General features: G+C 45.8%; 1 protein-coding gene across 3 annotated transcripts in view; it reads left to right on the forward strand.

Annotated features, from left to right (window-relative positions):
• Window positions 1-6,326: 6,326 nt before the first annotated feature.
• Window positions 6,327-12,082, forward strand: part of TTYH3 (tweety family member 3) — an 88,868-nt gene continuing 83,112 nt past the window's right edge. The window contains exon 1 of one of the 3 annotated variants that reach the window (XM_074965191.1): window positions 6,327-6,618. In XM_074965191.1, the coding sequence (XP_074821292.1) occupies window positions 6,496-6,618 (123 nt within the window). In that variant the 5' untranslated portion in view covers window positions 6,327-6,495. The remainder of the gene's footprint in view (window positions 6,619-12,082) is intronic. The other 2 variants (XM_074965189.1, XM_074965190.1) reach the window with 2 other exon arrangements.

Genomic DNA, 12,082 nt, shown 5'->3' on the forward strand with positions numbered 1-12,082 from the left:
ATATAAGTTATGCTGGTGCAGACACTGTAAAATCCTAAATTACTTTTGGATAACATGATAAAATCTCTCCCTGAAAATAAAGGTGGTCATGGTCCATACTCATCCGCTAGTATTTAGAGGATAAAGTTGTAGGTATTATACTCATTTTCAAATAGAGAAAACTAAGCTATTTACAGATTTTTGTAGCTTGGCTTATGTCGCAAAGGCTCCTAATTCTAAAATTGTTTAAATAGACCAGTGATTCTCAAACTGGTCTGTGGAACGCCTACTGGTGGCTCATGAAAAACTGGCTGGTCACCTAGTGCTGGCTGTTTTATTTTTTCCAGCTGCTAAATTGCAATAAATTATACTTAAAACGTGTTACTTTCACTCTCTCGTGTAATCAGTTCATGAGGGTGTTGCCACAAGGCTGTTCTACAGTCACAGCTGAGAATGTGTGGTTCATGTGATTACAAATGGGAGGCAGGTGGTCCATGAGTTGATCTCTGTGTTAAAATTTGGTCTGCGCTGTAGAAAAGTTTGAGAGCTCCTGCAATAACAATAGACCACATGCCTCTACAGTAAGAATTCACTTACATTGGGACCATTCCTTTATAATGAAAAACAGCAAACATTTTTTACAAGTTTTAATTTCCATAGAAAACAACACAATCTTTGTAATGAGGCCAGTGAAATTGTGATTTCCATTGTTCCTGCTTGAGAGCACTGGCTGCTTGTTATTTATCATCCCTATTTACTGCAAGGTCCTGAAGCTAGTCAGATAATTTACTTAGTTTTCAGTACATTTCCCAAAAGGATACACTCCGCTTCTTACTTCTTGAAGCTAGAAATAGTGTTGTTTAATTTTTGTTTGTTAGAGAATGTGAAAGGACCCTCCAGGTTACTCAGGTTGCAGACCTTAGGTAAGTCACAATGTCGGAATGGCTCTGGTAAGAGCACAACACATGATCTGTTGTGTTATGCATAATAGAGTCCATTCGTACTTAAATATTTAGGGGTTTATTTAATGCAAGGGTCTGATTTATGTACTGATTGTCCACCAAATCAAATTAAGGGCCCAGTCCAAAGCCCATGTAATTTGCGTCTTTTTATTAACTTCAATAGGCTTTGGATCAGGACCTAAAGAATGCCAGAAGTTTGTTTGGATTCATAGATTCTGAAGCTAGAAGAGATCATTGTGATCATCTAGTCTGACATGTTGTAAAACACAGGCCATAGAACTTCCTCACAATAATTCCTTTTGATCTAGAGCATGTTATGTGCACGCTGCTAGTGTCATCTGAAGACCTAAGGCAGCGTGTGAAACTGCTGTGTCCTGTGTTGTGAAAACTCTGCTCTAAGAATCTTGAAAGTGCCTAGTAGGACAGCTACCAAGAGGATGAGAAATTGGTTTGGGCATCCAGTGATAACAACTGTGAGTTTGAACTTCCCCGGGTGACTGGTTAAAGTGACCCTACTTCGTTCTGTCTCAATGAGGAAAAGATGTGACACAGTGGGAATCTTCTATAATATTTTCATGAATTATATGCATGGCAGTGACTTACTTGACTACAGCTTGCTACCCAGTGGTGCTAGAAGGTTAAAAAGCTGCTCTTGGGGCAGAGCAGAAGACATGAGGTGTTCGTGTCACATAACTGGCTGGGGTAGTATGAATGGGTTGTTAAAGGACCAACTGAAACCCACCCATACCAATGGAAGATCTGGAAAGACAATGGGAACCCGAATGACTGAATATGCTGTAGAAACTATTTTGAGGAAGTTTTATGGCCTGTGTTTCACAGCAAGTCAGACGAGATTAGCAAAATGGCCCATGTTGGTCTTGGAATCTATGAATATTAAAAAAAACCAAACCACTCTTGAATGGGTTTGGAGGATAGAAAAGTGGGTATGAATTTCAAAAGTTAAGATGTTTACATGTTTTCAGGAGAGGACTTAAGAGACCCAGCAGGTTCAAGTCCTTGCTCTGCTACAGACTTCCTCTGGGCAAGTCTTTCTGTGTCTCTATTCCCCATCTGGAAAATGGGGCTGATGGTACTACTTTACCTCACAGGGGTGGTGTGAGGAGAAAGACATTAAAGATCGTGAGGTGCTCAGATACTACAGTAAGGGGGGGCATATAAATACCTCTAATAAACACGTAGGATGGGGACTTAATACTTTTTTACACTTGCTTATTTCTAAATACTTGGGGTGTAATCCTGACCCTCCATTAAAGTCAACATTAAAACGCCCTCTGACTTGAATTACACCCTTGGAGTTCTTGTCTTCATTGTTCCATATTGGTGCATTTCTGTATGCCACAAGATGTGTGCTATTAACTCCTTGTTCAATTTGGAATAAACAAAACTGTTGACTTTATTTGTCTGTATTATGTCTGACATACTTTACCTGCTGCTCACTAAAAGCTCTGTATTAAATTTGAAAAAGTATAAATGCTGAACATATTTGCCAAAGTGGATCAGAGTATTACTCCATCAAGCTCACTATTCTGCTTCTGTCATTAACTAAGACTCAATGTTTTGGTGCTTCAGAGGAGAATATTCCCTCCTCTAGATAATATACCTACATGAATGTGGAATGCTGTACAACATGTGTGTTTAAGGGAGAAGGACATTCTTTACTGACCCTCGCAAGCAATTACCATGAGATTTGGTTACTCTTTAACAAGCTTAGGTAGCTTGTTGTTAAAGATCACAATTATCCAATCCTCTTTAATTTTGAATTTCTCACATATGTTCCTGGTTCTCTTTCCTCAGGCACTCCTGCAAATTTATAACCCCTCAGCACACACAAGTTTAGATTATTTGGCCCAATATTAATTACATTACAGTTATGGAAGTTTAAAATCATCTTTCATTGTGCTGCCCGGTTCCATAATGTACTTAGATCCATCGGAAGTTATTCATGATTCTCCTTAGTTTTTGCTAAACAAAATAAGTTCTGTATTGTCAGTAATCTTCATCAACTGTTTATCCACTTTCCCCTTCAAACCATTAATAAATATATTGAACAACACTGATTCAGATACTGGGCATGAATCCAATTCCTGAGCTATCTGACTACTAACTTCTCTGTCTTCTGAGGACCATTTAATTATTCTAATATTGTTTTCCTATTGACTAGTGAAATGGAGAAAGACAGAGGATCTGTAATTTCATACCTGGGGCAAAGAACTTGACATACAAATAGGCTGTTTAGAGACTCTGTCAGAGTTTAGCCCTAATTTTGACATACATTCAAATTGATTATTTTGGGGAAAAGCCTATTGATTCCAACACTGCAGGTGAGAAATCAACACAACCAGTTTAGATTGTGTTTTTGTTCCTTGCTCAAGAAGGGTAGGAGGACTGAGCACTTTGGTGTTGCTTCTTCTGCTAGAACATGACCAGCGCACAGTCAGTTCAACTCTAGCTCCTGCTGAGTTTTAAGAACAGCTCTCCTAGCACAGAGAATGAAACTGACTAGGCATCATTTAGTTTCCCTCAGTGCAGAGAGCTCAGCTCCAGATGGAAGTAAAATGAGGTGGATTTAGGCATCAGCTGCACTCCGCAGGTTTGATTTTGGGGGCAGGGGAGGAGAGATTGGGAGTAGGAGGAAAGATGTGGGAAGAGATGCAGAGGATGGCTTCTCTACGTTCAGATATCACTGTTAAATAACCTGCTAGTCAAAAGATATATTTGTAATTTTGGAGTTAACTTTCAATTTTTTTTGCTTTCTCTGTCACTTTCTAGGATTATTGCACAAATTCTGGAAATCGTACTGTCCCCCCATCCTTCCTCTTTTTAAACATTTGTTCTTTAGACTTGTCTGTAATACAAAAGGTTATTGTGTACAAATATGATTGTGAAGAAGCAAATTAAGCTGATATCATGCTGATCAGGGGTTTAACTATCACTAGATGATTTTATTATTCCAATATTTACCTAGCCCTAATGACTAAAGACGTCAACTAGGTTGAGCCCTATTGTGCTAGGGGCTGTACAAACATATACTACATGACAACCTCTTCCCCAGAGTGCTTGGGACCAAATTTTTAAAGGTATTTAGGTGCCTAAAGAGACAGATAGGTATCTAGTGGGATCTTTAAAGATGCAGATAGGTACATTTAGGTGCCTAAATACCTCTCAAAATCTGACATTACATTTTGTAATGTAGACCATCCAAAAAGTTTAGGAACTGATTTAAAAAAAATGTTGTAGATGAGGCATTGGGGAAGAAAATAAAATTCTGGAATGGGTGTGGAGTGTTTGTGATAATCCCAGAACTGGAGATTGCTTAATGTTGCACAGTGGTATGATTGCTCTCCATAATGTATGATGGTGCCTTATGCTGATTCATAGCAACACCCGTTGTTCTACATGGGTCCTTATGCTGTGCTCATCACTGTAGTATCTGAGTGCCTTTCAGTAGTGCATTAAGTAATGTAACTATACATCTGTGACATGTCGTTTGTTCTCTCATCCTCTTCCCTGGGGCAGAAACTAGTGCACTGGAGTAGCTTGTTTGGGTAGCAGTTTAGGTTTTTTTGTTTGTTTGTTGTGTTGGGTTTTTTTCAGTATATATTGCTATGTATATATGTGAGAGAAGGCAAGGTCAAAGACATGTCAGCATTGCATGAGTAAGTTATGTCACATGGCCTTGTGTGGCAGTGTAATGATGGGATGAGAAGTTGCAGGTATGTAATGGTGGCGGCATGGTGATGTGGAAAGGCATACTGAAGCGCGGTGGTGATGGTGCTTGCATGCCTGCAGAGTAATATGGAGTAACAGTGAGTGGTTATGATAGAGTGTCATGATGGTATTTGGCATATAATGGCAGTGCAGTGGTGTGGTGTGATGGTGCGCTGGTGTAGTGGCGATGGTGCAGTGTAGTGGCGTGATGGTGCAGCGGTGTCGTGGCACTGCAATGACATGGTGTGATGGTGCGCTGGCGTGATGGTGAGGTGGCACTGCAATGACGTGGCGTGATGTTGCGCTGCCGTGGTGGCGGCGGTGCAGTGGAGTGGCGTGATGGTGCAGCAGTGTGGTGGCACTGCAATGACATGGCGTGATGGTGCGCTGCCGTGGTGGCGGTGGTGCAGTGGAGTGGCGTGATGGTGCAGCGGTGCGGTGGCACTGCAATGACGTGGTGTGATGGTGCGCTGCCGTGGCGGCGGTGGTGGTGCAGTGGAGTGGCGTGATGGTGCAGCGGCACTGCAATGACGTGGTGTGATGGTGCGGTGGCGTGGTGGCGATGGTGCAGTGCAGTGGAGTGGTGTGATGGTGCAGCGGTGCGGTGGCACTGCAATGACGTGGTGTGATGGTGCGCTGGCGTGGTGGCGATGGTGCGGTGCAGTGAAGTGGCGTGATGGTGCAGTGGTGCAGTGGCACTGCAATGACGTGGTGTGATGGTGCGCTGGCGTGGTGGCGACGGTGCGGTGCAGTGGAGTGGCGTGATGGTGCAGGGGTGCAGTGGCACTGCAATTACGTGGTGTGATGGTGTGCTGGCGTGGTGGCGATGGTGCGGTGCAGTGGAGTGGTGTGATGGTGCAGTGGCACTGCAATGACGTGGTGTGATGATACGCTGCCGTGGTGGTGGCGATGGTGCAGTGGAGTGGCGTGATGGTGCAGTAGCACTGCAATGACGTGGCGTGATGGTGCGCTGGCGTGGTGGCGATGGTGTGCTGCAGTGGAGTGGCGTGATGGTGCAGCGGTGCAGTGGCACTGCAATGACGTGGTGTGATGGTGCGCTGGTGTGGTGGCGATGGTGTGGTGCAGTGGCGTGATGGTTCGCTGGCGTGGTGGCGATGGTGCGGTGCAGTGGAGTGGCGTGATGGTGCAGCGGTGCGGTGGCACTGCAATGACGTGGCGTGATGGTGCGCTGCCGTGGTGGTGGCGATGGTGCAGTGAAGTGGCGTGATGGTTCGCTGGCGTGGTGGCGATGGTGCAGTGCAGTGGAGTGGTGTGATGGTGCAGCGGTGCAGTGGCACTACAATGACGTGGCGTGCTGGCGCGCTGGCGAGTGTGCAGTGGCACTGCGATGACCTGGCGTGGTGGTGCAGTGACCTGACGCGATGACGGTGCGCTGCCGTGTCGGTGACCCAGGCCTGGGTCGAAGACTCCCTCCCCGGGCTGAGACCCCGCACGCTCGTTTCACGGAGGGCGCCGGGGGGCGTGGCCGGCGGCGGGCGGCACCAATGGGAAGGAAGCGGGAGGGCGGGGCCAGCCGGGGGGGCGGGGGCGGCTCCGCGAACAAAGAGCGAGCGGCCGGGCTGGCGGCGCGGAGCTCGCACGGGAGGGAGCCGCTCACCTGGGCCGAGCCGGAGCCGGCACTGCCATGCGGGGGAGGGCGCCGCCCGGGAGCAGCGCGGGCCCGGCCGCCTGATTCGGGGGAACCAGCGCGAGAGAGCGGAGCCGGCAGCGCTTCCTTCCCGCCCATGGCAGCCCCAGGCGGCGGCTGCGGGTGAGGCGGGGGCCGCGGCTCGGGTCTCGGAGGGAGCGGTCGGCAGGGCCGGGCATGGCGGGGGTCAGCTACTCGCCGCCCTGGTGGGTGAGTCTCCTGCACCGCCTGCCGCACGTCAGCCTGCGCTGGGAGGCCGCCAGCGCCGACTTCCGCCCGGAGGACGCCGAGTACCAGCAGGTGAGGGGCCGCCTGAGGGGGCAGGGTCTCGTCAGTTTCTCCTCCGCCGCCCCCCGGCTTGGCGTGCGCTGCGCCCCCCTCCCAAGGGGTAGATCCACCGGGGGGGGGAGGGGAGTCTGCCCTGCCCTGCCCTGCCCCGCCCCGCCCCTCCCACGGGGTAGATCCACCGGGGGGGAGGAGGGGTGTCTGCTCTGCCCTGCCCCGCCCCTCCCACGGGGTAGATCAGCCATGGGGCAGGTTGCCCTCTCTGACTGTAGTCTATAATATTACTTTTCAGTATTTTCTCTCTCTCTCTTCCTCCACCCCCCCCCCCCCCACCAGGAGAGAGGCAGGAAATTATTTAGCCCCTGGAACAATAGCACAAACCCTGAGCTCCTCTGAGAGCATCCGAAGCCCTCCTTCCTCTGGGGGAGGGTAAAACACCAGCCCCTTGGGCCCAGCTACCAAATAGGGATGTGGCTCTTCAGGCTGGAAAAGGTAACGCTGCCACAGGCTGAGCTGCCCAGGTAGGCACAGGCGCTGCCTTCTGTCCTGTGGCTGAATGATGAGTACTTGGCTTTCCTAACTGCTGTGCTGCCACTTAGTACAAAATATCCCATCGTACATAGGATTGGAGTGGTGGTTCAGATAGCTCAGCACCCTGCCTTTGTTGGGACTCAGTGAAATGTTTAGTGTCTCTTTCTGAAGCCAGCTAAAATGCTTGGTAGTCAGAAGGAGTAGTAGCTACATAGGACCAAGTGTGTGAGGAGACACTGGCAGAATACTTGTGTCCTTTACGTTGCTTAACCTGTATTTGGGTGACTTGCTGTCTAATTAGACTGATGGTGGAGTGGATCTGTGTATTCTAACATCTGTGTTCTCTGCTGCCATCTTAGACTGGAGCTGCAGTGATTCTACTGCCTCGTTGTGCCACGCTCTTTGGCTTTGAAAACACCATTTTGCTTCACTGAATATACTTAGTTCTGTAGGGCACCGCAATACCATAATGCATAAATGGGAAGGCATCTAAGCAGTGATTACATACTGTAAAGAGATACTGCTAGCTGAAAGATTCCTATAGTATCTTTGTTTTTAAGTAGCTTCAGATTGCAGAATTGATTATAGCAAAGACTGTTCTTGGATCTCTCTTTATTTAATAATTAATAATAAAAAAAAGTGGGTAGGTGACTACAAAAATCTCTATGAATCTGAGAGCAAAATTGTCCTCTGATCTTCAACCTTGGTCTTTCTCGTCTTAACTCATCTGAATTTCCTTGGTTTGAGGAGAAATCAAGATATGCAGTGGTGGTTTTTTTTTTTTTTTAAAACAAACCCCAAAACTACATATGTCCAATGGTTTTAGCTTGCTTCTGTGGACTGAGGTAGTTGCCTCCTGTAGTGAAACAAGGAGAGTGAGGTATTGAAGAGGAGAAACAAAAGTGTAGGATGGGGAAAACTGTTCTTGAATTATGAAAGAAACACACTAGTCAGTCACTGAATATATATCTGATATGCTTGTGTTTTTAATAGTTTAAAATAGAAGTACCGTTTCAAGTACGGTATGCTCTGTGTATGCATTATAAAATACTCTCTCACAGTAGTTCTGTTGAGACTTAGTGTTACAGTGAAGTCTTGGGGTTGATAAGCCTCCTGTTGTTCCTGCCTTGCACAGTTGCAAAAAGTGTGTGTTAGTTAAGGACTTGTTTTTGCCATTGCTGTATGGCTATTTTAACTCTAGTCAAACCAGAAATCGAGGGTGTCAGTTGTGTGTGTTTTGAATGTCGACCCTGCCTATTTCAGTGTTTATGTATAGCGCATAACCTCTGCAGCTCCATGAACAAATGTAAAGATAGTAGCAATGTTCCATCCTGTTGCTGACTCTGTAATGAAGATGCTCTGATTCTGGAAATGGAAAGACATGTCAAGGATTTGTGTGCATGTATTATATTATGCTTTGCACACAATAAAACTAGAAAGTGTAACCTGATGGTCAAAGTAACATTGCAATCACTTCCTTCCTCTATAAATTGTTCTGAAGGCCTCCTGGTTTGAATGCTTGTTTTGTCAGTATTTTGAGTATGAATTTGAATATCCTTTTTGCTCCATTTACAGTTCACGCAGAGCTATCTTTTTTTTTTTCCCTGCTAAATACAACGCAAGTAATTTAACGTGCTCCATTCTTCATGCACTTTAAGTACTTAAAATATAGGCACTTCTGTTTAAACTGGTTCTTGGAATTTGCACCAAAAAAAAAAAATTCTCTGAGCATATGGTGATGGTGCATTTTCCCCTGCCCCCTGGCTTTCAATACCTAGAAAGGTAGTTTTTCCTATATTAAATGTAAGCATGCAGTGTAGCAGCTTGTAGTTCTATCGGTGTCCTTGATTGCACTCTACTGAGCTAACTGGAACTGACGGTAATGCTGGAGACTTCATAGGTGCACTCTATCCTTTTGCTCTCCTATCTTTTTAGTAAGGAGGGACAGGAGAATATGCTTTTATTGGTCTCCTGAGAATTGTCAAGCCACTAGATAGTTAGACCCTTGTCATGAGCTGATATCCACACACTTACCAACAGGGCTTCTGAGTAAATCAGAATTGGAATGGAAATATTTCTTAAGGAAACGGCATCCTGTTCCTTCATCAGTCCTGGGGGTAGGGGGAAAGAACTTTCTTAATTGAAGAAAGTCTATTTTGGGGAACTGAAAATATCCTAATAAAGATAGGTTTCAGAGTAGCAGCCGTATTAGTCTCTAAGGTGCCACAAGTACTCCTTTTCTTTTTGACTAATAAAGATGGTGCTCTTGAAAGCTGTTCTCTTGTATTCATATTTGGATGAAACAGGGATACAGGAAATGCATGAACTTTGAAATGCCACCGTTCTGTTCTATGTTACAGTAGCCATTAAACATAGTACCAGTATTGATTTAGCCTCTGCTTTGTAAGTGTAGTATGGCTTTTTTTTCTTTCTCCCAGTTGGATTGGCAAGATCAAATAGGTCTTTCCATGATTAGTGTAATGAGTAAGACACCATTTAGCGCAATGGAAGCTATTTGATGTCTGCTGAAACCGGTGTAATGCTCGTGTGGTTTTAAGTTGAACCCGTTCTGCTTGTCTTTGAAGTCTGAATCCTTCCTGTGTCTATTGGGACCCTTATGTGTGCACATGTGGAGCTTGTAATTGGTAGCTCTGTTCTGCATGTAATAAGACAGTGCTGTCCTGTGTCTCTGCTTATTTGCCTGGAGATAGCTGTGACCAGTTGTGTTCTAGTAACTGGGACTACATCCTTTTTGTCTGAGAACATGAGGGATCCTTATGGCAACAGTGTGACATAGTCTGTCTCAACTGGAGGGGGGGTGTATGGCTATACCCTTTTGTTGGCTGTTGAGGGCCTCTAAACAACCTGTGGTGTTGGCTTTTCGTGCGCTCCCACCTTCTGTCACTATATGTTCAACTGACAGATTAGAACAGGCTGTGTCGGAAGAGGAGAATGGGCCCTCCAGGGTGGATTAGGTTGGTTATTCTTGAAGAGCTTCTCATTTTCTCTTCTGGTGTTACTACCTTAAGTCCAAAGTGGGGCTTTAAATGCTTCACATCAGTTATAGCAAATTGCGCCTCCCTCCATAGAAAGAGTTGAGTAGGTAACTAGGGGAGAAGAGGAAAGGAGACAGTAGTTGTGCAACTGCTAACTAGATTAGGATGAAGGAAGAGGTTTCCCTCTGTTTCTGGGGGTAGAGGGACTCTGCTTTCATGTTTCTGGTTTCCATGTGTTGCTTTGAGGGTTGCATCTACTGAAATCACTCTCTAGAGCAGGGGTTCTCGCAACAAATTTTTGGGTGGCCTCAGAGTGCAGCCACCAACTCTTGCTGGTGGCCACTCTAACAATTTTTGCAAAAATACTTTAACTTTAGGAAAAACAAATGGCACATGTCCAAATCCTTATAATTGACGTAGGGTTTTTTTGCAGACTGAATTTTAAAAAGTACAGTTTTCCAGTCATTACTGGACCTAAACAGAATAGAAACACAAGGTGCTTTGAAGGTGTGTGTGTGTGGGTTTTGTTGTTGTTGTTTTTAGACTTGCTAGCTAGTAAGTCTGCTGTGAAAAGTGACATTTTTGTATAATTGTTAATATCACTTTTCACAGCAGACTTACTCAGCCCCAGCAAGCTGGGGGACAAATTAAGCCCTGGATGGGGGGGCCAAGAGGTGATAGGGGGCTAGATGAGAGGCCGCGGGAGAGAGGGGAGATGGGGGAGGTGAACCAAGAGCGAGAGCCTGAGGCCGTAGTGCACAGATGGGGACTGGAGGAGGCTGTGAGGGCCAGGGCTGATGTGCAGGGGGGTGAGCCTGTGGCTGGGGGATGGAGCCTGCTGCTGCACAGCTGGAGCCTGTTGCCCACCTCCCCAGGGCTTAAGCCTGAAGCCCCAGCCCCATGGGGGACTCGTGCTGGCTGCCTGCTCCTACAGTGTTTGTGGCTGCAGGAGGGGACCGAGACCAGCCCCTGCTGGTGGCCCTGGGGGAGGGTTACTCCCTGCCCCCCCCCCCATCATTACCCAAAAGGCTGTGGCTGCAAGAAAAGCCCCTGATGGCAGCATTTGAGAAATGCTGCTCTGGGGCCTTTTCTCAGATAGACCAGGTCACCCCCTCCCCCTTGCATGGATCAGTGGGATAGAACAGTTATATCTTGAGTTATAAGCAGTTGTTTCAGTTGTATCCTCCTCCTGAGTCATACTGTAATGTTCCTTTAAAGCTTACTTTGCAGCAAGTCATAAGGTGGAAATGGAACCAAGCCTATGCTGCTTTTGAAGCACAGTACTATCTCAAGTTCCTATGCTTTTTACTGTCTTAAATTTCCAGGAGATGGTCATACCAATGCTGTCAAATTACCCTTGGATCCAGTCCACCAGATCAGTAAGGTTTCTTTGCAGCTTGTGCTATTGTCCCTGACTAAAGCAATGTAGGAATGTAAAAGGTCTTAATTTATTTGCCCAGGTGACCTGAGTGGTGTGCCACCCAATTTATGGTGCTGAGAGTAGAGCTTGCCAGAAGCCTCTTTCAGGAATGTCATTCCTGATGGAAGGATGAGCTGAAGTCCTAAGAGGCTTTTTAACACAGCAGAGCTTGTTGCTAATGGGTTGTCCTAGGAGTGACTGCTGCTTGGTACTAATACCATCAAAAGGGAAGTTTCAGTAGTAGCTGTTAATGTATTTTACTATAACTGTTCTTAACTCTTGTAAGCACTTGGATGTGTGGTGTTTTATAAATAGACTTGGAAGGATTAGATTTTGATTGGTAATGTTGGCAAACATGGATTTCACCACACACGCGCACACACTGACATATTTCCATTGATTGAAATTTATAAGTAGGCAACATAAGAAAAATGGTACTTGAGAACTAATTAGAATTTGATTTAAGGATATTTACTTTCTATATTTTTGACATGAGATGTTGACAATTTGTGTATCTTAACAGTTATAAAGC

Source organism: Natator depressus, chromosome 10, assembly GCF_965152275.1.
Source record: "Natator depressus isolate rNatDep1 chromosome 10, rNatDep2.hap1, whole genome shotgun sequence".
Classification (NCBI taxonomy): Eukaryota; Metazoa; Chordata; order Testudines; family Cheloniidae; genus Natator; species Natator depressus.